This window comes from Oncorhynchus keta, chromosome 29 (assembly GCF_023373465.1).
Source record: "Oncorhynchus keta strain PuntledgeMale-10-30-2019 chromosome 29, Oket_V2, whole genome shotgun sequence".
Taxonomy (NCBI): Eukaryota; Metazoa; Chordata; class Actinopteri; order Salmoniformes; family Salmonidae; genus Oncorhynchus; species Oncorhynchus keta.
Window position 1 is genome coordinate 14,524,537 of NC_068449.1, and position 25,122 is coordinate 14,549,658.

The 25,122-nt window shown below is 49.2% G+C and overlaps 1 protein-coding gene across 5 annotated transcripts in view; it reads left to right on the forward strand.

The window, feature by feature from the left end:
• The window catches only part of ush2a (Usher syndrome 2A (autosomal recessive, mild)), a 504,765-nt gene that overhangs the window by 469,234 nt on the left and 10,409 nt on the right, over window positions 1–25,122 (forward strand). For all 5 annotated transcript variants that reach the window (XM_052485995.1, XM_052485996.1, XM_052485997.1 and 2 more), the window contains exons 70-78: window positions 1–329; window positions 1,017–2,027; window positions 2,255–2,424; window positions 4,421–4,745; window positions 20,659–20,868; window positions 21,076–21,314; window positions 22,272–22,489; window positions 22,627–22,803; window positions 23,066–23,149. The exon at window positions 1–329 is cut by the window's left edge and continues 7 nt beyond it. In XM_052485995.1, the coding sequence (XP_052341955.1) occupies window positions 1–329; window positions 1,017–2,027; window positions 2,255–2,424; window positions 4,421–4,745; window positions 20,659–20,868; window positions 21,076–21,314; window positions 22,272–22,489; window positions 22,627–22,803; window positions 23,066–23,149 (2,763 nt within the window). The remainder of the gene's footprint in view (window positions 330–1,016; window positions 2,028–2,254; window positions 2,425–4,420; window positions 4,746–20,658; window positions 20,869–21,075; window positions 21,315–22,271; window positions 22,490–22,626; window positions 22,804–23,065; window positions 23,150–25,122) is intronic.

Genomic DNA, 25,122 nt, shown 5'->3' on the forward strand with positions numbered 1-25,122 from the left:
ACATCTACAGTGAGGAAAACCTGGAGTTCAGTGGTCTGTCTCGCCAGTTCCTGTTCCGACGATTAGAACCCTTCTCCCTCTACTCTCTGGTTCTAGAGGCCTGTACCTCCGCAGGTTGCACCCGTACCCCCCCTCAGTCTGTTACCACAGCAGCAGCCCCCCCGGGTGCCCAACCCGCCCCCATACCCAGCGCTATTGGCCCACACAGCGTAGAACTCACCTGGAGTCTGCCCACTCATCCCAACGGACCAATAGGAGAGTACATTCTGCTGGGGCGGAGTCTGGATGATGAGAGGAGGGGGAACAACGAGGAAATAGCGCAGGCCAAGGTGTGTATCTTGATTATCTTTGCTTCTCTTTGGTAATACCTTATACAGAAAAAGCATTTAGCAGACGCTTTTATCCAAAGCGACTTAGTCATGTGTGCACACATTTTACGTATGGGTGGCCCCGAGAATTGACAGTGAAAGTTTGACAGCAGCAGATATTTTGTCGCCTTTTAAACGTTCTAATGATCAGTCAACAGTAGGGCTGTGGGACAATGCCAGTATCACAATACTCATCAGTATCGTGGCAGGGAAAAAAACACAAAGCAGATTTAACTTAATTTTGAAAACAGGCCTAATGTTGGAAACAAACATCATTATGTTGTCATCCAGAGTCACATGTATTTATTTCATTGGGGCGGCAGGGTAGCCTAGTGGTTAGAATGCTGGACTAGTAACCGAAAAGTTAACCCACTGTTCCTAGGCCGTCATTGAAAATAAGAATTTGTTCTTAACTGACTTGCCTAGTTAAATAAAGGTAAAATAAATAAACATTTCCAAGCTATAGTACACAATATTCAACAAAGAGTTTGGTCTGCTTCGTGTTTTCATTTTTGCCATGGAAAACATATTGGGATACTGGTAAAGTCTTGGTCCTACTCATCAGTGTTAATTTCATCCTTTGTCATAATCTTAACCTGTCTATTTCAGTTATATGATCATCATTAGCTGTGTATATTTTTCTGTTAGGTACTGTTCCGTGAGAGTTCCACCCAGGCTTCTAGTTTCTCCCACACTGTGACGGGGCTGCGGCCCTGGACCCAATATCAGTTCAGCATCCGTGTCCACAACCCCGCCGGACACGCAGACAGCCCCTGGGTTACCGTGACAACCAGACAGGCCCCTCCGCGTGGCCTAACACCGCCCTCGGTTGTCCACGTGGAGGGGAACCCCTATGAGCTCCTGGTGTCATGGACCCCCCCACTGGAGAGTAACGGGGTGCTTTTGTCTTATAGGATCCAGAGAGACAACGTCAGTTTCTCGTTTAGTTTTGACCCCAGTGTTTTCAACTACACAGACGAGGACCTGTCTGCCTTCACCTCCTATAGATATGCTATTACAGCCTGTACTGCTGAGGGCTGTGTTACTAGTCCTGAAACACAGGTAAAGACACTGGAGGCTCCCCCCGCTGCAGTGGACTTTCCCACCATAACCAGCATCACAGCCGATAGTATCAACGTGTCCTGGAGAATTCCATTAATACAGAATGGGGAGGTGATGCAGTACATGCTGGAGGCCAACGGAAAGGAGGTTTATCGTGGGAGTGGCTTGTCTGTGGTGATGTCAGAGCTGCGGCCGCACACACACTACCGCCTCATCCTATTGGCTTGTACCAACGGGGGTTGTACCCCCAGCACCCCTATCAAGGCCCAAACCCTTGAGGCCCCCCCTCGTGGTCTAAATCCCCCCTCCCTCAAAGTCACCGGCCCAGAGTCTCTCGAAATCACATGGGGCGCACCGAAGCTCCCCAACGGTATCGTCACAGGTTACGAGCTCCGCCGGGATGGCCAGGTCATATACGTCGGGATGGAAACGCGTTACCATGACTTCACGCTGTTGCCGAGCGTGGAGTACGGCTACAGCGTAACGGCCAACAACAGTCAGGGAGCGGTGACCAGCTCTGTGGCCAAGGCCAGGACTCACCCGTCAGCTCCGTCTGGTGTTGGACCTCCCACACTGCAGCCTCTGGGGCCACGGCAGGTCAGTAAGGGGAGTGGGAGTAGTACAATACATGTAAATACACTAATCATATTTTTTTCAGCACATTTCAAAGTCACAAATATTTCAGTGTTCAGAACTCCCTCCATTCCTAATACATGTTATGTGTCTGAGATCCTACTGTAGTTTCAATTCTGACACTTCTACTCACATTGTTAATACTATTGTCAATGGTATATGAGATGTGTAATGTTGTGCTTGCTGTGAAGCTGAGGGTGGACTGGGAGCCCCCAGCGAGACCTAACGGGGTGATCGTCAGCTACACGGTGTACCAGAGAGACCCGACCCTGCCCTCAACACACAGCTTCCTGTATGACCCAGAACACAGCGCCTTCTCCGGACGCTCCATCATATTGAAGCAGCTCACACCCTACCACAGGTCAGTCACTAACGAAACCCCGACCTCTAACCTCTAGCCACAGGTACAGAGAGTGTGTGTGTGTGTGAGGGGGGGTAGAGAGCAACAGAGATGTTTTTAAAAAAACAACCTTTATTGACAATCGCGAGAGAGAGAGAGAGAGATACAGAGAGAGCAAGAGACATACAGAGCAAGAGAAATACAGAGAGAGAGATACAGAGAAAGAGAGAGTTACAGAGAGAGAGAGAAATACAGAAAGAGAGAGATACAGAGAAAGATAGAGATACAGAGAGAGAGATACGGAGAGAGAGAGAGATAAAGAGAGAGAGAGATACAGAGATAAAGAGATACAGAGAAAGACAGAGACACAGAGAGGGAGAGATACAGAGACAGATAGAGATAGAGAGAGAAAGAGACACAGAGAAAGATAGAGACACAGAGAGAGAGATACAGAGAGATACAGAGAGAGAGATACAGAGAAAGAGAGAGATACAAAGAAAGAGAGAGATACAGAGAGAGAAATACAGAGAGAGAGAGATACAGAGAAAGATAGAGATACAGAGAGAGAGAGATACGGAGAGAGAGAGATACAGGGAAAGATATAGACACAGAGAGAGAGAGAGATACAGAGAGATACAGAGAGAGAGAAATACAGAGAGAGAGATACAGAGAGATACAATTCTGCATGCAGAATTTAGTGACTGTGCAGACAAAACACAATCACGAGAGAGAGAGATACAGAGAAAGATAGAGATACAGAGAGAGAGAAATACACAGAGAGAGAGAGATACAGAGAGAGAGATACAGAGAAAGATAAAGATACAGAGAGAGAGAGATACGGAGAGAGAAATACAGAGAAAGATAGAAAGATAGAGAGAGAGAGACACAGAGAGAAAGAGATACAGAGAGAAAGAGATACAGAGAAAGATAGAGACACAGAGAGATACAGAGAGAGAGAGAAATACAGATACAGAGAGATACAATTCTGCATGCAAAATTCGGCATAAAATATCCTCTGTGTAAATGTAAAACACTAATTATCAAAATCCAGAAAAGAGACAACCACCTAATGGGTGTACTTTAACTATTTGCACATCGTTACTATACATTTGAAATGTCTTTATTCTTTTGGAACTTCTGGGAGTGTAATGTTTACTGTTAATTTTTATTGTTGATTTCACCTTTGCTTATTATCTACTTCACTTGCTTTGTTAATGTAAACATATGTTTCCTATGCCAATAAAGCCCTTATTAAATTGGAGAGAGAGAGAGAGAGAGAGAGAGAGAGAGAGAGAGAGAGAAGTGAATGAGTAAATGAAGGAGAAAGATAAAGGAAGTTATGGGGAGAAGAGGGAAGGAGGAAAGGAGGGAGGGAGATGGAGAGAGGGAGTCAACCTTGTGGCTGTGGTCACGTCTCCATCTCTCTGTCCCTGTCCCAGTCAGTCAGACTGTGTGTGTTGTGAGGGTGTTCCTGTGCTTGTGTGAGGGTGTGCGTTCCTATGTATGTATGTATGTATGTGTGTGTGTGTGTGTGTGTGTGTGCTTCTATAAGGGTGTGTGGGGGGGGGGGTGGGTGTTATGTTCCTGTGTGTGTGTGGGGTGTGTGTGTGTGTGTGTGTGTGTGTGTGTGTGTGTGTGTGTGTGTGTGTGTGTGTGTGTGTGTGTGTGTGTGTGTGTGTGTGTGTGTGTGTGTGTGTGTAAAGGGTACTGATAAGAGACAGATAATAAAAGCTCATTATCTTTATCATCTCCAAATCAACACTCCTCCTCTCAGACGACCTCTTTATTCTACTCCTCTCTCTCTGTTGTACTTCTATCTCTCCCTCCATCTGCTTCTCTTTCTCTCCATGTTTTCTTTCCCCCTTTCTCTCTCTTCTAAAGCACGAATAGACAGAATGACATTTAGGTAGAAATATGTGTAATATTGTAATAATGACAACATTGAGATATAATACATACTGTACATGATATTAAGTGTGTGTTGACAGACCTGTGTGTATTTCTGTGTGTCTATCAGGTACGAGGTGAGAGTGGAGGCGTGTACAGAGCTGGGCTGTGCCTCCAGTGACTGGGTCTCAGTGCTGACACTAGAGTCTCCTCCTACTGGCCAGTCCATACCGCTGCTGGAGCTACAGAGAGACACCAGGGGCCTACAGACCATCTTTTTGCTCTCTTGGCCCCCCCCGGCCCAGCCCAATGGTAGAGTCCTACACTATGAGGTCTATAGGAGACTGGGTCAGAACACTGAGGTTAGCGGGGGTGCAGCAGCGCTGGTGTATAGGAATGATGCCGCAACGTGCCGTGATGCCGGTCTCCTGCCCTACACTAACTACCAGTACCAGGTAGGTACATATTCTGGCTAACACAGGGGTGAGGAACCACAGTCTGCATTGTGTGTACGTTTTTGTTCCAGCCCACCACTATCACACTCACACCCCTCCCCCTTACCTAACCCTACTCAGCCCCACTCAGACAAGTGTTGTAATGCTAGTCCATATTAATGTGGTAGTTTGCGTGTTGTCGCTAATTGACAGGCTACCCTTTAGAGCACAATAACATTAGCATCCTGCCTGTCAGCCACGTTAGCCGAGGGCAGAGCCACGTTCTAATTGATTGAGTTTGCCTGATTGTTCCGTCTTATTTACCAGCCATAATTTATGACAGGGGGAGTTGGGGCTGAGAGATGACAGGTAGGTGACAGAGCCATTAATCATTGGCAGGCAAGAGCACCCGTCATTACCATCCGGCCAATCGAATTAGCTGTTTAACCCGCCCTCCCGGACACGGACATGTATCGGAAAGACCTTTTAAATGTCGGGTGTGGATCCCCAAGGGAGTTGGGGGGGGCAATATACGTGAGGAGATACACTAACCGGAGGTGGGAGAGATTGGGGGTGCTTCTGAAGTTTATGTTGTGTGATTGACTACTAGCCTATAGTGTTTATGTACGAACACTGTGGGTTATCCCCATTCATCACATGAGAGAGGAGACAGAGTAGGAGGGGTCATTTCTCCCCAGCAACTCAAGGAAGGACAAAGTCCCACCACAGTACAGAGGGGGATCAAATTAGTTTAATTGGCCCAGGTCATCATGTTTTATTGACAGGTTTATGCCAGCCTTTAATTACTGCCCACTTTCACCCAACTTACCTTCCGACCCTTGTCTCCACGATGATGACACTGTTCAGTCAGCCAATCCGAGTACTCGGACCACGACAGTGCGGCTCAGCTGACCAATCAAAGGGCTCAGAGCGAGTCCACGCAGCTTGGGTAGATTTTTGTTGCCATGGCCCCTAAAATGCCATATTTTTCCCCCTTTCTAATAACCTGGACTAGATATCTCAGTATGCACACAGTGTGGAAGCCATAACACGTCTGTAACTCATACAAGATACACAGATATATCTCTAAATGTTAGACATCTCCTTTCTGTATCTAGGGAGAAATAGCCTAACGAAGACACAGTGGCAGAGAAGTTGCTACATTCAAATCTGGTTGCATAATACTGTATGATATGTAAACAGTATGAAAACACTCTACACCAGTGAGAACTGTTGGATGCACGTTACACTACCTGTAGTCTCATCAAGAACCAGGCTTCAGCGGTATGGCAACGCCAGACTACTCTACCTGTAGACTCATCAAGAACCAGGCTTCAGCGGTATGGCAATGCCAGACTACACTAGCTGTAGTCTCATCAAGAATCAGGCTTCAGCGGTATGGCAATGCCAGACTACACTAGCTGTAGTCTCATCAAGAATCAGGCTTCAGCGGTATGGCAATGCCAGACTACACTAGCTGTAGTCTCATCAAGAATCAGGCTTCAGCGGTATGGCAACGCCAGACTACACTAGCTGTAGTCTCATCAAGAATCAGGCTTCAGCGGTATGGCAATGCCAGACTACACTAGCTGTAGTCTCATCAAGAATCAGGCTTCAGCGGTATGGCAACGCCAGACTACACTAGCTGTAGTCTCATCAAGAATCAGGCTTCAGCGGTATGGCAATGCCAGACTACACTAGCTGTAGTCTCATCAAGAATCAGGCTTCAGCGGTATGGCAATGCCAGACTACACTAGCTGTAGTCTCATCAAGAACCAGGCTTCGGTGGTATGGCAACACCAGACTACACTACCTGTAGTCTCATCAAGAACCAGGCTTCGGTGGTATGGCAACACCAGACTACACTAGCTGTAGTCTCATCAAGAACCAGGCTTCGGTGGTATGGCAACACCAGACTACACTAGCTGTAGTCTCATCAAGAACCAGGCTTCGGTGGTATGGCAACACCAGACTACACTACCTGTAACTAAAGAAAGTGGCCACAACACAGTGTGTCAAGTTTTGTATGTTAAGTTGTCCCAGAAACTTCATCCCCAAGTCAGACACACACATAAACACACAAATCCCCGCCACCACCCTCTTGACCTTTTCTCCATCTAGGTGACAGGATGACTTTTGGCTGACCCCCCCTCCTCTCCTCTCTCCCCCCTGGATTCTGACACTCAGGAACAGTGTGTGTGGGAATCTGAATGCGTGTGCTCCTCTACTCTCTCAGTCCGCCTACATCTCGTCTCAGATCTATCATCCTGATTGATCACAGGGTAATTGGCTATTATTGAGGCTAATTTAACCCTCTCCGCCACCGCATCCATCTGCCTCCTCCACTGATCCGACATTCTACAAATGACTTACCCATGCAAATCTCCACCTGCCTGACCCTGAGCTGTGTTCCCCTGTAATTACACTAACACTGCCTGGGAAACAAGATTAGTCTGGTGTGTGTGGAAGGAGGACTATGGGGTGTGTGAGTGTGTAGGGGAATATGGGGCGTGTGAGTGTGGGGGGACTATGGGGCGTGTGAGTGTGGGGGACTATGGGGGCGTGTGAGTGTGGGGGACTATGGGGCGTGAGTGTGGGGGGACTATGGGACGAGTGAGTGTGGGGGACTATGGGACGTGTGAGTGTGGGGGACTATGGGGCGTGTGAGTGTGGGGGGACTATGGGGCGTGTGAGTGTGGGGGGACTATGGGGTGTGTGAGTGTGGGGGGACTATGGGACGAGTGAGTGTGGGGGGACTATGGGGCGTGTGAGTGTGACTGTGGGGGGACTATGGGGCGTGAGTGTGGGGGGACTATGGGGCGTGTGAGTGTGGGGGGACCTATGGGGCGTGTGAGTGTGGGGGGACAATGGGGCGTGTGAGTGTGGGGGATGATGGGGCGTGTGAGTGGGAGGAGGCTATGGGGCGTGTGAGTGTGGGGGACTATGGGGCGTGTGAGTGTGGGGGGAACTATGGGGCGTGTGAGTGGGACTATGGTGCGTGAGTGTGGGGGACTATGGGGCGTGTGAGTGGGGGGACTATGGGGCGTGTAAGTGGGGGGACTATGGGGCGTGTGAGTGGGGGGACTATGGGGCATGTGAGTGGGGGGAAGTGTGAGTGTGGGGGACTATGGGGCATGTGAGTGTGGGGGATTATGGGGCATGTGAGTGTGGGGGGAGTATGAGGCGTGAGTGTGTGGGGGACTATGGGGCGTGTGAGTGTGTGGGGGACTATGGGGCGTGTGAGTGTGGGGGGGGACTATGGGGCGTGTGAGTGTGGAGGGACTATGGGGCGTATGAGTGTGGGGGGGACTATGGGGTGTGTGAGTGTGGAGGGACTATGGGGCGTATGAGTGTGGAGGGACTATGGGGCGTATGAGTGTGTGGGGGACTATGGGGCGTGTGAGTGTGGGGGGGACTATGGGGCGTGTGGGAGTGTGTGGGGGACTATGGGGCGTATGAGTGTGTGGGGGACTATGGGGCGTGTGAGTGTGGGGGGGACTATGGGGCGTATGAGTGTGTGGGGGGCTATGGGGCGTGTGAGAGTGGGGGACTATGGGGCGTGTGAGTGTGTGGGGGGACTATGGGGCGTATGAGTGTGGGGGGGACTATGGGGCGTGTGAGTGTGGGGGACTATGGGGCGTATGAGTGTGTGGGGGACTATGGGGCGTGTGAGAGTGGGGGGACTATGGGGCGTGTGAGTGTGTGGGGGGACTATGGGGCGTGTGAGTGTGGGGGGGACTATGGGGCGTGTGAGTGTGGAGGGACTATGGGGCGTATGAGTGTGGGGGGACTATGGGGTGTGTGAGTGTGGAGGGACTATGGGGCGTATGAGTGTGTGGGGGAGCTATGGGGCGTGTGAGTGTGTGGGGGGACTATGGGGCGTGTGAGTGTGTGGGGGACTATGGGGTGTATGAGTGTGTGGGGGACTATGGGGCGTGTGAGTGTGTGGGGGGACTATGGGGCGTATGGGTGTGTGGGGGACTATGGGGCGTGTGAGTGTGTGGGGGACTATGGGGTGTGTGAGTGTGTGGGGGACTATGGGGCGTATGAGTGTGTGGGGGACTATGGGGCGTGTGAGTGTGTGGGGGACTATGGGGCGTGTGAGTGTGTGGGGGACTATGGGGCGTGTGAGTGTGGGGGGACTATGGGGCGTGTGAGTGTGGAGGGACTATGGGGCGTATGAGTGTGTGGGGGGACTATGGGGCGTGTGAGTGTGTGGGGGGACTATGGGGTGTGTGAGTGTGTGGGGGACTATGGGGCGTATGAGTGTGTGGGGGACTATGGGGTGTGTGAGTGTGTAGGGGACTATGGGGCGTGTGAGTGTGTGGGGGACTATGGGGCGTGTGAGTGTGTGGGGGACTATGGGGCGTATGAGTGTGTGGGGGACTATGGGGCGTGTGAGTGTGTGGGGGACTATGGGGCGTGTGAGTGTGGGGGGGACTATGGGGCGTGTGAGTGTGTGGGGGGGACTATGGGGCGTGTGAGTGTGTGGAGGGACTATGGGGCGTGTGAGTGTGTGGGGGGGACTATGGGACGAGTGAGTGTGGGGGGACTATGGGGTGTGTGAGTGTGTGGGGGACTATGGTGCATCTTTGTCCCTCTTTCTCCATTCCGTTACCTCCTACTCTCACTCTCTCTTTCTCCTGTCTGTTACCTCCTACTCTCACTCTCTCTTTCTCCATTCCGTTACCTCCTACTCTCAATCTCTCTTTCTCCATTCCGTTACCTCCTACTCTCACTCTCTCTTTCTCCATTCCGTTACCTCCTACTCTCACTCTCTCTTTCTCCATTCTGTTACCTCCTACTCTCACTCTCTCTTTCTCCATTCCGTTACCTCCTACTCTCACTCTCTCTTTCTCCATTATGTTACCTCCTACGCTCACTCTCTCTTTCTCCATTCCGTTACCTCCTACTCTCACTCTCTCTTTCTCCATTCCATTACCTCCTACTCTCACTCTCTCTTTCTCTATTCTGTTACCTCCTACTCTCACTCTCTCTTTCTCCATTCCGTTACCTCCTACTCTCACTCTCTCTTTCTCCATTCCGTTACCTCCTACTCTCACTCTCTCTTTCTCCATTCCATTACCTCCTACTCTCACTCTCTCTTTCTCCATTCCATTACCTCCTACTCTCACTCTCTCTTTCTCCCGTCTGTTACCTCCTACTCTCACTCTCTCTTTCTCCATTCCGTTACCTCCTACTCTCACTCTCTCGTCATTACTGTATTTCTCTGCACATTGTCTCAATTTCATCCCCTCTTCCCTCCCTGTCCTCCCCCTGTCTCCCTGTCTCCCACTCCTCCAGTTCTCCAGTGAGAAGGTGAGGGGTTGACAGTGGACATCATCCTCAGTTCACCTGTAGCTGGCACTCACTCTCACTGCATTCTAAAGATGTACTCACACACACACTCACACATACACACACACACTCACATCAAATCAAATTTTATTAGTCATATGCGCCGAATACAACAGGTGTAGTAGCCCTTACAGTAAAATGCTTACTTACGAGCCCCTAACCAGCAATGCAGTTTCAAAAAAATATGGATAAGAATAGGGAATAAAAGTAACAAGTAATTAAAGAGCAGCAGTAAAATAACAGTAGCAAGGCTATTTACAGGGGGGTACCGATACCGAGTCAATGTACCGAGTCAATGTGCGGGTGCACCGGTTAGTTGAGGTAGTATGTACATATAGGTAGAGTTATTAAAGTGACTATGCATAGATGACAACAGAGAGTAGCAGTGGAGTAAAGAGGGGGTGGGGTGCAGCAGTGATGCAACCAGTCAGGAGGATGCTCTCGATGGTGCAGCTGTAGAACCTTTTGAGGATCTGAGGACCCATGCCAACAAATCTTTTCAGTCTCCTGAGGGGGAATAGGTTTTGTTGTGCCCTTTTCACGACTGTCTTGGTGTGCATGGACCGTTAGTTTGTTGGTGATGTGGACACCAAGGAACTTGAAGCTCTCAACCTGCTCCACTGCAGCCCCGTCTTTGAGAATGGGGGCGTGCTCTGTCCTCTTTTTCCTGTAGTCCACAATTATCTCCTTTGTCAAGATCAAGTTAAGAGAGAGGTTGTTGTCCTGGCACCACACGGCCAGGTCCCTGACCTCCTCCCTGTAGGCTGTCTCGTTGTTGTCAGTGATCAGGCCTACCACTGTTGTGTCATCGGCAAACTTAATGATGGTCATGCAGTCAAGAGTGAAGAAGGAGTTCAGGAGGGGACTGAGCATGCACCCCTGAGGGGCCCCTGTGTTGAGGATCAGCGTGGCGGATGTGTTGTTACCTACCCTTACCACCTGGGGCAGCCCGTCAGGAATTCCAGGATGCAGTTGCAGAGGGAGGTGTTTAGTTCCAGGGTCCTTAGCTTATTGGTGAGCTTGGAGGGCACTATGGTGTTTAACGCTGAGCTGTAGTCAATGAATAGCATTCTCACCTAGGTTTTCCTTTTGTCCAGGTGGGAAAGGGCAGTGTGGAGTGCAATAGAGATTGCATCATCTGTGGATCTGTTGGGGCTTTATGGAAATTTCAGTGGATCTAGGGTTTCTGGGATGATGGTGTTGTTGTGAGCCATGACCAGCCTTTCAAAGCACTTCATGGCTACATACATGGGTACTACGGGTCGGTAATCATTTAGGCAGGTTACCTTAGTGTTCTTGGGCATAGGGACTATGGTGGTCTGCTTAAAACATGTTGGTATTACAGACTCGGACAGGGAGAGGTTTAAAAGACACTTGCCAGTTGGTCAACGCATGCTCATAGTACACGTCCTGGTCATCCATCTGGCCCTGTGGCCTTGTGAATGTTGACCTGTTTAAAGGTCTTAGTCACATCGGCTGTGGAGAGCGTGATCACACAGTCTTCTGGAAAAGCTGGTGCTCTCATGCATGTTTCAGTGTTATTTGCCTCGAAGTGAGCATCGGATTAGTTTAGCTCGTCTGGTTGGCTCGTGTCACTGGGCAGGTCTCGGCTGTGCTTCCCTTTGTAGTCTGTAATGGTTTGCAAGCCCTGCCACATCCGACGAGCGTCGGAGCCGGTGTAGTACGATTCGATCTTCGTTCTGTATTGCCGCTTTGCCTGTTTGATGGTTCGTTGGAGGACATAGCGTGATTTCCCGCTCCTTGAAAGCAGCAGCCCTAGCCTATAGCTCAGTGCGGATGGTGCCTGTAATCCTTGGCTTCTGGTTGGGGTATGTGCGTACAGTCACTGTGGGGATGACGTTGTAATGACGTTGCCCTCTTTGGGTATAGCAAGCCCCATCCCCCTCTCCCTGCCTCCCCCTTGCCTCCTTCAACTAGGCTGCTGTGGTCAGAGAGAGGTCATAAATTCATGAGAAGACCCTGCCACATAGTATAAGAGGCAGAGTACATTTTATTGATCACAAAGGAATTTCTTCCATCTCACAGAACTAAAGGTACGAAAAAATTTAATGTTCCGGAGAAGGTATAAAAGATGAAGAATCCAGCTACGAACTGGTCCGTTTGTTACAACTTGGGGAAGCTCATGGGAGACGGTGTGGCCACATTACCATAACGCTGTTTATATAATAGCCTCAGATATGAGGTTTACATCTAATTGTTGTATAAGATGAATGAGTGAGTATGATACTGTTTGTAAAATTGTGTAATATGATTTTGGACTGTTTAATTAAGGAAAATACAATTCCCTTTTGATTTGAACTAAATCCGAGGACCGCCCCTGAACCCAGTTAGGGTCAGGCATCCTGGGACAGCCCCTTTTCTCTGTCATTCCAAAGAAAACCCAACTTTGGGAAATTATCACCAGACCATGTTTTTCTCCATTCGGAGAGGACGAAGGTTGTAGACCATTGCTGAATCTTTTAACCATACCTACCACGTGGTTAAACTCTTAGACTATCGATACCGACAGAATAAGAACAAGTCTTTGATATTAGTTCCTAGTCTGCAACTAGGAATTCGGTATCATTGAACGCGAAGAACGACAGACGCCGAAACATCCATTCTATAACAAATTAATTAATGTCACTCTGAACTATCCCCTCTAACCACAACCGAGAGAGAGAGGGAGCGAGACGGACAATTCTACAAAAGAAACAACAACAACTTTTCGCCAGCGATCAAGATGACACACTGAGCATAAATATATATATATTGATTGCAATTGTTCCGAATGAGTGAGCGTTCATGTGTAAAGGATTAGCATTTCAATTGTTATAATTATCACTCTGTAGTGACTTCTTAGTCGACCCCCACTTCCCCTTTTGTCTAACAAGCCGCGATGCTGGTTTAGCCCACTAGGGCACATTCCCTTATCATTTCTTGTAACCATATTTACTGTTTGTTTATGCATTTCTGTGAATTACTTAGTTAGTCATAAATAAATGATTTAAGACAATTGATGTATGGATGACTCATAGTGAAGACTGGGTTTGTGCAGATAACCAACAATTTACGACGTTTGGAATGAGACTAACGTGAGGTAAAGTAAATAATTAATTAATTAGAGGACTAATTGATCAGATAAAATATCTGAAAAGTTATTTTAGGAAATGATAACTTTGTAATCTGAATATTTTTCCTTGGTGCCTCGACTTCCTAGTTAATTACAGTTACATGATTACATTTAACATTTACATTTAAGTCATTTAGCAGACGCTCTTATCCAGAGCGACTTACAAATTGGTGCATACACCTTATGACAACCAGTGGAACAGCCACTTGCATCTAAATCTTGTTGGGGGGTGAGAAGGGGGGTGAGAAGGATTACTTACCCTTACTTACCCTATCCTAGGTATTCCTTGAAGAGGTGGGGTTTCAGGTGTCTCCGGAAGGTGGTGATTGACTCCGCTGTCCTGGCGTCGTGAGGGAGTTTGTTCCACCATTGGGGGCCAGAGCAGCGAACAGTTTTGACTGGGCTGAGCGGGAACTGTACTTCCTCAGTGGTAGGGAGGCGAGCAGGCCAGAGGTGGATGAACGCAGTGTCCTTGTTTGGGTGTAGGGCCTGATCAGAGCCTGGAGGTACTGAGGTGCCGTTCCCCTCACAGCTCCGTAGGCGAGCACCATGGTCTTGTAGCGGATGCGAGCTTCAACTGGAAGCCAGTGGAGAGAGCGGAGGAGCGGGGTGACGTGAGAGAACTTGGGAAGGTTGAACACCAGACGGGCTGCGGCGTTCTGGATGAGTTGTAGGGTTTAATGGCACAGGCAGGGAGCCCAGCCAACAGCGAGTTGCAGTAATCAAGACGGGAGATGACAAGTGCCTGGATTAGGACCTGCGCCGCTTCCTGTGTGAGGCAGGGTCGTACTCTGCGGATGTTGTAGAGCATGAACCTACAGGAACGGGACACCGCCTTGATGTTAGTTGAGAACGTCAGGGTGTTGTCCAGGATCACGCCAAGGTTCTTAGCGCTCTGGGAGGAGGACACAATGGAGTTGTCAACCGTGATGGCGAGATCATGGAACAGGCAGTCATTCCCGGGAGGAAGAGGAGCTCCGTCTTGCTGAGGTTCAGCTTGAGGTGGTGATCCGTCATCCACACTGATATGTCTGCCAGACATGCAGAGATGCGATTCGCCACCTGGTCATCAGAAGGGGAAAGGAGAAGATTAATTGTGTGTCGTCTGCATAGCAATGATAGGAGAGACCATGTGAGGTTATGACAGAGCCAAGTGACTTGGTGTATAGCGAGAATAAGAGAGGGCCTAGAACAGAGCCCTGGGGGACACCAGTGGTGAGAGCGCGTGGTGAGGAGACAGATTCTCGCCACGCCACCTGGTAGGAGCGACCTGTCAGGTAGGACGCAATCCAAGCGTGGGCCGCGCCGGAGATGCCCAACTCGGAGAGGGTGGAGAGGAGGATCTGATGGTTCACAGTATCGAAGGCAGCCGATAGGTCTAGAAGGATGAGAGCAGAGGAGAGAGAGTTAGCTTTAGCAGTGCGGAGCGCCTCCGTGATACAGAGAAGAGCAGTCTCAGTTGAATGACTAGTCTTGAAACCTGACTGATTTGGATCAAGAAGGTCATTCTGAGAGAGATAGCGGTAGAGCTGGCCAAGGACGGCACGCTCAAGAGTTTTGGAGAGAAAAGAGAGAAGGGATACTGGTCTGTAGTTGTTGACATCGGAGGGATCGAGTGTAGGTTTTTTCAGAAGGGGTGCAACTCTCGCTCTCTTGAAGACGGGAGGGACGTAGCCAGCGGTCAGGGATGAGTTGATGAGCGAGGTGAGGTAAGGGAGAAGGTCTCCGGAAATGGTCTGGAGAAGAGAGGAGGGGATAGGGTCAAGCGGGCAGGTTGTTGGGCGGCCGGCCGTCACAAGACGCGAGATTTCATCTGGAGAGAGAGGGGAGAAAGAGGTCAGAGCATAGGGTAGGGCAGTGTGGGCAGAACCAGCAGTGTCGGTTGACTTAGCAAACGAGGATCGGATGTCATCGACCTTCTTTTCAAAATGGTTGACGAAGTCATCTGCAGAGAGGGAGGAGGGAGGGGGGGAGGATTCAGGAGGGAGGAGAAGGTGGCAAAGAGCTTCCTAGGGTTAGAGGCAGATGCTTGGAATTTAGAGTGGTAGAAAGTGGCTTTAGCAGCAGAGACAGAGGAGGAAAATGTAGAGAGGAGGGAGTGAAAGGATGCCAGGTCCGCAGGGGCGAGTTTTCCTCCATTTCCGCTCGGCTGCCCGGAGCCCTGTTCTGTGAGCTCGCAATGAGTCGTCGAGCCACGGAGCGGGAGGGGAGGACCGAGCCGGCCTGGAGGATAGGGGACATAGGGAGTCAAAGGATGCAGTAAGGGAGGAGAGGAGGGTTGAGGAGGCAGAATCAGGAGATAGGTTGGAGAAAGTTTGAGCAGAGGGAAGAGAAGATAGGATGGAAGAGGAGAGAGTAGCGGGGGAGAGAGAGCGAAGGTTGGGACGGCGCGATACCATCCGAGTAGGGGCAGTGTGGGAAGTGTTGGATGAGAGCGAGAGGGAAAAGGATACAAGGTAGTGGTCGGAGACTTGGAGGGGAGTTGCAATGAGGTTAGTGGAAGAACAGCATCTAGTAAAGATGAGGTCAAGCGTATTGCCTGCCTTGTGAGTAGGGGGAAGGTGAGAGGGTGAGGTCAAAAGAGGAGAGGAGTGGAAAGAAGGAGGCAGAGAGGAATGAGTCAAAGGTAGACGTGGGGAGGTTAAAGTCGCCCAGAACTGTGAGAGGTGAGCCGTCCTCAGGAAAGGAGCTTATCAAGGCATCAAGCTCATTGATGAACTCTCCGAGGAACCTGGAGGGCGATAAATGATAAGGATGTTAAGCTTGAAAGGGCTGGTAACTGTGACAGCATGGAATTCAAAGGAGGCAATAGACAGATGGGTAAGGGGAGAAAGAGAGAAAGACCACTTGGGAGAGATGAGGATCCCGGTGCCACCACCCCGCTGACCAGAAGCTCTCGGGGTGTGCGAGAACACGTGGGCGGACGAGGAGAGAGCAGTAGGAGTAGCAGTGTTATCTGTGGTGATCCATGTTTCCGTCAGTGCCAAGAAGTCAAGGGACTGGAGGGAGGCATAGGCTGAGATGAACTCTGCCTTGTTGGGCGCAGATTGGCAGTTCCAGAGGCTACCAGAGACCTGGAACTCCACGTGGGTCGTACGCGCTGGGACCACCAGGTTAGGGTGGTCGCGGCCACGCGGTGTGGAGCGTTTGTATGGTCTGTGCAGAGAGGAGAGAACAGGGATAGACAGACACATAGTTGACAGGCTACAGAAAAGGCTACGCTAATGCAAGGAAATTGGAATGACAAGCGGACTACACGTCTCGAATGTTCAGAAAGTTAAGCTTACGTAGCAAGAATCTATTGACTAAAATGATTAAAATGATACAGTACTGCTAAAGTAGGCTAGCTGGCAGTAGCTGCGTTGTTGACACTACACTAATCAAGTCGTTCCGTTGAGTGTAATAATTTCTACAGTGCTGCTGTTCGGGGGCTAGCTGGCTAGCTAGCAGTGTTGTTTACGTTACGTTGAGTTAAAAGAACGACAATAGCTGGCTAGCTAACCTAGGAAATCGGTCTAGACTACACAATTATCTTTGAAACAAAGACGGCTATGTAGCTAGCTATGTAGCTAGCTACGATCAAACAAATCAAACCGTTGTACTGTAATGAAATGAAAAATGTGATACTCCCTGACCGGTGATTGAATTCGAATCAGTAAACGTGTGGTGACGTTGGCTAGCTGTTAGCTGTTAGCTGTTGGCTAGCTAGCAGAGTCTCCTACGTTAAGGACGACAAATAGCTGGCTAGCGAACCTCAGTGAATTAAGATAATCACTCCAAGGCTACACACACTAAACTACACAATTATCTTGGAAACAAAGACAGCTATGTAGCTAGCTAACACTGAACTAATCAAGTCGTACAGTTGAGTGAATAGCACTACAGTGATGCTAATCTGTGTGCGTTAGCTAGCGTTGCTAGCTCCTGGGCGAATAGCAGTGAAGGCTACGTTAGGGCGACGAAATACGAAATACGATAATTAATGCAATTATCTCTGATACAAGGACGGCTATGTAGCTAGCTAAGAAGAATGGCTAAGATTATGTAGCTAGCTAACAGTAAACTAATCAAGTCGTACAGTTGAGTGAATAGCACTACAGTGATGCTAATCTGTGTGCGTTAGCTAGCGTTTGCTAGCTCCTGGGCGAATAGCAGTGAAGGCTACGTTAGGGCGACGAAATACGATAATTATGCAATTATCTCTGATACAAGGACGGCTATGTAGCTAGCTAAGAAGAATTGCTAAGATTAGACAAATCAACCGTTGTACTATAATGAAATGTAATGAAAAAGTTATACAACCTGCAGAGCGAAGTGCGAATGCGACCGCTCGCTCCAACCGAGCGAGCGGTCGCTCAGTTGATCGTGTAATAGTAATTACAGAGAATCTTTGATAAAAAGTCTTCAATTTAATGATAGTAAAGACGCGACAACGTCATCGATGCACTTATTGATGAAGCCAATGACAGATATGGTGTACTCCTCAATGCCATTGGAGGAATCCCGGAATATATTCCAGTCTGTGCTATTAAACAGTCCTGTAGTTTAGCATCTGCTTCATCTGACCACTTTTTTATTGATCTAGTCACTGGTACTTCCTGCTTTAGTTTTTGTTTGTAAGCAGGAGTCAAGAAGATTTAGGGTCAGATTTGCCAAATGGAGGGCGAGGAAGAGCTTTGTATGCATCTCTGTGTGTGGAGTAAAGGTGGTCTAGAGTTTTTTTTCCTCTGGTTGCACATTTAATACGCTGATAGAAATTTGGTAAAACGGATTTAAGTTTCCCTGCATTAATGTCCCCGGCTACGAGGAGCACCGCCTCTGGGTCAACATTTTCCTGTTTTCTTATGGTGGAATACAGCTCATTGAGTGCGGTTTTAGTGCCCGCATCAGTCTGTGGTGGTATGTAGACAGCTACGAAAAATACAAATGAAACCTTTCTAGGTAGATAGTGTGGTCTACACCTTATCATGAGATACTCTGCTTCAGGCAAGCAATAGGTTGAGACTTCCTTAGATATCGTGCATCAGCTGTTGTTTACAAAAATATATAGACCCTTGTCCGCTTGTCTTACTAGATGCCGCTGTTCTATCCTGCTGGTACATCGTATAACCAGCCGGCTGTATGGTGATATTGTCGTCTTCAGCCAAGACTCTGTGAAGCGTGAGTTGTTACAATTTTTTATGTCCCGTTGGTAGTTTAATCTTCCGCGTAACTCAACTATTTTATTATCCAACGATGGCACATTTGCTAGCAGAATGGAGGGAAGTGGGGGCTTATTCAATCGCCTACGAATTCTCGGAAGGCAGCCAGACCTTCAACTCCTGTTTCTCCGCCTCCTCTTCACGCAGATCACGTTGATCGGGGCCTGTTTCCGAGGAAGGAGCATATCCTTTGCGTCGGGCTCGTCAGAGTCATGAAAGGAAAAAAAGGATTCTGCTAGTCCGTGGTGAACAATCACAGTCCTGATGTATACAAGTTATTTTCGGTCATAAGAGACGGTAGCGGCAACATTATGTACAAAAGAAGTTTTAAAAAAGAAGTTGCAAATAAACAACAAATAACACAATCGGCTGGGTGCACGTAAAACATCTGCCTTCTTTTCTCTCTCTCTCTCACTCGCGCGCTCACACACACACACACACTCTCACACACACACACACACACACACACACACACACACACACACACACACACACACACACACACACAGACACACACACACTCACACACAGCCAGAAAGGTACAGTGACTGAAGTGGACTCTTAGTCAGGTGACAGCGATGGGCGTGGACTCACACAGACAGGGGACTAACTCTTAGACCTAGTCAGGTGACAGCGATGGGCGTGGACTCACACAGACAGGGGACTAACTCTTAGACCTAGTCAGGTGACAGCGATGGGCGTGGACTCACACAGACAGGGGACTAACTCTTAGACCTAGTCAGGTGACAGCGATGGGCGTGGACTCACACAGATAGGGGACTAACTCTTAGACCTAGTCAGGTGACAGCGATGGGCGTGGACTCACACAGACAGGGAACTAACTCTTAGACCTAGTCAGGTGACAGCGATGGGCGTGGACTCACACAGACAGGGGACTAACTCTTAGACCTAGTCAGGTGACAGCGATGGGCGTGGACTCACACAGATAGGGGACTAACTCTTAGACCTAGTCAGGTGACAGCGATGGGCGTGGACTCACACAGACAGGGGACTAACTCTTAGACCTAGTCAGGTGACAGCGATGGGCGTGGACTCACACAGACAGGGGACTAACTCTTAGACCTAGTCAGGTGACAGCGATGGGCGTGGACTCACACAGACAGGGACTAACTCTTAGACCTAGTCAGGTGACAGCGATGGGCGTGGACTCACACAGACAGGGGACTAACTCTTAGACCTAGTCAGGTGACAGCGATGGGCGTGGACTCACACAGACAGGGGACTAACTCTTAGACCTAGTCAGGTGACAGCGATGGGCGTGGACTCACACAGACAGGGGACTAACTCTTAGACCTAGTCAGGTGACAGCGATGGGCGTGGACTCACACAGACAGGGGGACTAACTCTTAGACCTAGTCAGGTGACAGCGATGGGCGTGGACTCACACAGACAGGGGACTAACTCTTAGACCTGGTCAGGTGACAGCGATGGGCGTGGACTCACACAGACAGGGGACTAACTCTTAGACCTAGTCAGGTGACAGCGATGGGCGTGGACTCACACAGACAGGGGACTAACTCTTACACCTAGTCAGGTGACAGCGATGGGCGTGGACTCACACAGACAGGGGACTAACTCTTAGACCTAGTCAGGTGACAGCGATGGGCGTGGACTCACACAGACAGGGGACTAACTCTTAGACCTAGTCAGGTGACAGCGATGGGCGTGGACTCACACAGACAGGGGACTAACTCTTAGACCTAGTCAGGTGACAGCGATGGGCGTGGACTCACACAGACAGGGGACTAACTCTTAGACCTAGTCAGGTGACAGCGATGGGCGTGGACTCACACAGACAGGGGACTAACTCTTAGACCTAGTCAGGTGACAGCGATGGGCGTGGACTCACACAGACAGGGGACTAACTCTTACACCTAGTCAGGTGACAGCGATGGGCGTGGACTCACACAGACAGGGGACTAACTCTTAGACCTAGTCAGGTGACAGCGATGGGCGTGGACTCACACAGACAGGGGACTAACTCTTACACCTAGTCAGGTACATTGATGGAGGATTCCTGATACAGCCTCATAAATGAGCAGCAAAATGGGGCTTTTTCCATTTTTTTCTGATGAGCAATTTTGTTAGTACAAGTGTTTAGTGTGTTAGTGCTGGAACAAAAGCCTGCTGGGTTGGTGATTTGATTTTGTACGATGATAACATACTTGTCATAAACAAAACATAATCCTAAAGTTGTGTTATTCATTTTTTTTATTGGCAGGTTTGGGCGGTGAATTCTGTTGGTCGTTCAGGAAGCCAATGGGCCAATGGGAGAACAGGTCCCGCCCCTCCTGAGGGTGTTGGCCCGCCAACCTTCCTGCGTATCTTAGCAACCTCGGCTGTTGTTGACATTCGTCCCCCCACAATGCCCAATGGCATCGTCAGCCTTTACAGGGTGTTCTCACAGGGCCCCAACGCTACACACACACTGGTAACACACACACACTGGTAACACACACGAACAGACTGGTTACACACACACAATCTGGTAACACACACATTCTCTGGTAACAAGCACTATTGAGACACACAGTCACTAGTGACACACACACATACACGGGTAACACACAAGCACACACCGAAGAGATAACGTTTCTGTGACAATCTCTCTGTCGCTTTCTCTCTGTCTCTCTCTCAGCTTTCAGAGGGGATATCTCGTCAGCAGACCCTCCATGGTCTGAGTCCATACACTCAGTACTGGGTAGGAGTAGAGGCCTGTACCTGCTATCAGTGCTGTAGCCAGGGCCCCGTGAGTGAGCTACGCACCCAGGCCTCCCCCCCAGCACAGCAGCCATCCCCTCGCCCTGTGGCTCTGACATCACGCTCAGCACAGGTGGAGTGGGACGAACCGCTCGCCCCCAACGGACTCATAGAGAGGTAGAGAGAGTAACACAAGCACATACAGTACCCGTCAAAAGTTTGAACACACCTACTCATTCCAGGGTTTTTCTTTATTTGGACTATTTTCTACATTGTAAAATAATAGTGAAGACATCAACACGATGAAATAACACATATGGAATCATGTAGTAACCAAAAAAGTGTTAAACAGACACTGGACAGAGGAACTCTGCCAGTAAGTCCAGCATCCCGGAGTCGCCTCTTCACTGTTGACGTTGAGACTGGTGTTTTGAGGGTACTATTTAATGAAGCTGCCTGTTGAGGACTTGTGAGGCGTCTGTTTCTCAAACTAGACACTCTAATGTACTTGTCCTCTTGCTCAGTTGTGCACCGGGAGTAGTACACAGCGTTGTACGAGATCTTCGGTTTCTTGGCAGTTTCTCACATGGAATAGCCTTCATTTCTCAGAACATGAATAGACTGATGAGTTTCAGAAGAAAAGTTTTTGTGTCTGGGCATTTTGAGACTGTAATCGAACCCACAAATGCTGATGCTCCAGATACTCAACTCGTCAAAAGAAGGCCAGCTGTATTGCTTCTTTAATCATCAGAACAGTTTTCAGCTGTGCTAACATAATTGCAAAACGTTTTTCTAATGATTAATTAGCCTTTTAAAATGATCAACTTGGATTAGCTAACACAACGTGCCATTGGAACACAAGAGTGATGGTTGCTGATAATGGGACTCTGTACTCCTATGTAGATATTCCATTCAAAATCAGCCGTTTCCAGCTACAATAGTCATTTACAACATTAATAATGTCTACACTGTATTTCTGATAAATTGTATTTTATTTTAATGGACAAAAAATGAGCTTTTCTTTCTAAAACAAGGACATTTCTAAGTGACCCCAAACTTTTGAACGGTAGAGTATATATATTTATTAACACCTTCCACTTTCACTCTGCTCTTTTCCCTTCTCTCTCTCTCTAGTTGTGAGCTGCACATTCGTTCCTCCTGCCCCCAGCCTCCCCAGCCAGTCCCGCCGCTCTGTGTGGAGGGACCAATAGAAATGCGGTTCTTCGGGAGGGGCAGGAACTACAATGTAACAGGTCTGCAGCCCTACTCTAGCTACCAGCTCAGAGCTTCCTGTTATAACAACATGGGTAGTACCGCCTCCAACTGGACTACTGTTACTACACTCACTGAGGGTAAGACATCTAGCCCTGACATCTATCCCCTGACCTCTATCCCTAGCCCTGTTATAACAACATGGGTAGTACCGCCTCCAACTGGACTACTGTTACTACACCAACTCTCCCTCTCCCTCTCTCCCTCTCTTCTCCAGCTCCTCAGTATATCTCTCCATTTGAGGTGTACAGTAACCTGACTCTGGTGTGGCTGGACTGGAGTGCCTCTTTCTCTCTGAACGGTCTTCTGAGAGACTACTCACTGACAGACAACAACCTGAGAGTCTACATTGGCTTCCACAGCTACCTCTATATACCCCGCACCTCAGAGAAGAGTGAGACAACACACATACACTTCACACACACACACACACACACACACACACACACACACACACACACACACACACACACACACACACACACACACACACACACACACACACACACACCTCACAGATACCCAGTCCCTCTATGAGCAATATCTTTCGATTAGTTCTGAAGATGAGTGTTTTTTGTAACACTACTCTACTACTCTTACAGATCTCTCTTTCTCCTCCTTCTCTTCCTCCCTCCCTCCTTCCCTCCCTCCCTCAGCCCTCTCCCTCCAGGTGACATGTACTACAGACATTGGCAGTGCCAGCACCCCTATCATCAGATACAGTCCTGCTACAGGCATGAGTGAGACAGCACACACACACACAATCTCTATGCCAGGAGTCACCAACCGGTCATTCTCGATCGATTGGTCGACGATCTTCGCCAACAATAAAGCCTTGCGTTCCTATTTTTTAATTTTTTATTTTGTCTTGCGCTGTTGGTGGCAGGCAAAGTGTTGCCATTTTGAACCATTTCATTAGTTTGAAGGGGCAAACTCCACCTACTCAGTGTACCAGGAGAGCTAAATCAAGTCCTCCTACTGCGCTGGCCAATCGGATAGCTCAAATCACTGTGCCTACAGCTCCCACGACCCTGGCCACAGCAAAGTTTGATAGGAGCCTACATGAGATTTCATAATTTAAAAAACCATGACCAGAGCCAGTCTGTCAAAGAATACAGCGAAGATCTGCTGTTTCTACGTGTGAGTTCATGTTTAAGTTTTTATTCAGCACTGTCAATAAATACTGTTTCTATTCAACACTTTAAAACATTTTTTTAAACGTGCTTCTTCCACTTGTGCTTCAACCAGCGCTGCAGCTGCAATGAATGAGTAGCCAAGTGTATCGACAACCCTGCGTTTTTATTATCAACAGCTCTCTGTGTCTATTTTAATATAGAGGAATATTTCACTTTCTCTGGTCATAGGAACAACATGAATTTGTGCATAAGGCAGAAATAATGTGATGCGACTCGAGTTTGGCCATCAGGTGGAAGATGGTGTCCCCTCTCACCGGAGGAATGGAGAGAGCAGGGACCGTGAGAGGCTTCTCTCTCTCCTGACATTGACCATCAGGTGGAAGATGGTGTCCCCTCTCACCGGAGGAATGGAGAGAGCAGGGACCGTGAGAGGCTTCTCTCTCTCCTGACATTGACCATCAGGTGGAAGATGGTGTCCCCTCTCACCGGAGGAATGGAGAGAGCAGGGACCGTGAGAGGCTTCTCTCTCTCCTGACATTGACCATCAGGTGGAAGATGGTGTCCCCTCTCACCGGAGGAATGGAGAGAGCAGGGACCGTGAGAGGCTTCTCTCTCTCCTGACATTGACCATCAGGTAGAAGATGGTGTCCCCTCTCACCGGAGGAATGGAGAGAGCAGGGACCGTGAGAGGCTTCTCTCTCTCCTGACATTGACCATCAGGTAGAAGATGGTGTCCCCTCTCACCGGAGGAATGGAGAGAGCAGGGACCGTGAGAGGCTTCTCTCTCTCCTGACATTGACCATCAGGTAGAAGATGGTGTCCCCTCTCACCGGAGGAATGGAGAGAGCAGGGACCGTGAGAGGCTTCTCTCTCTCCTGACATTGACCATCAGGTAGAAGATGGTGTCCCCTCTCACCGGAGGAATGGAGAGAGCAGGGACCGTGAGAGGCTTCTCTCTCTCCTGACATTGACCATCAGGTAGAAGATGGTGTCCCCTCTCACCGGAGGAATGGAGAGAGCAGGGACCGTGAGAGGCTTCTCTCTCTCCTGACATTGACCATCAGGTAGAAGATGGTGTCCCCTCTCACCGGAGGAATGGAGAGAGCAGGGACCGTGAGAGGCTTCTCTCTCTCCTGACATTGACCATCAGGTAGAAGATGGTGTCCCCTCTCACCGGAGGAATGGAGAGAGCAGGGACCGTGAGAGGCTTCTCTCTCCTGACATTGACCATCAGGTAGAAGATGGTGTCCCCTCTCACCGGAGGAATGGAGAGAGCAGGGACCGTGAGAGGCTTCTCTCTCTCTGACATTGACCATCAGGTAGAAGATGGTGTCCCCTCTCACCGGAGGAATGGAGAGAGCAGGGACCGTGAGAGGCTTCTCTCTCTCCTGACATTGACCATCAGGTAGAAGATGGTGTCCCCTCTCACCGGAGGAATGGAGAGAGCAGGGACCGTGAGAGGCTTCTCTCTCTCCTGACATTGACCATCAGGTAGAAGATGGTGTCCCCTCTCACCGGAGGAATGGAGAGAGCAGGGACCGTGAGAGGCTTCTCTCTCTCTGACATTGACCATCAGG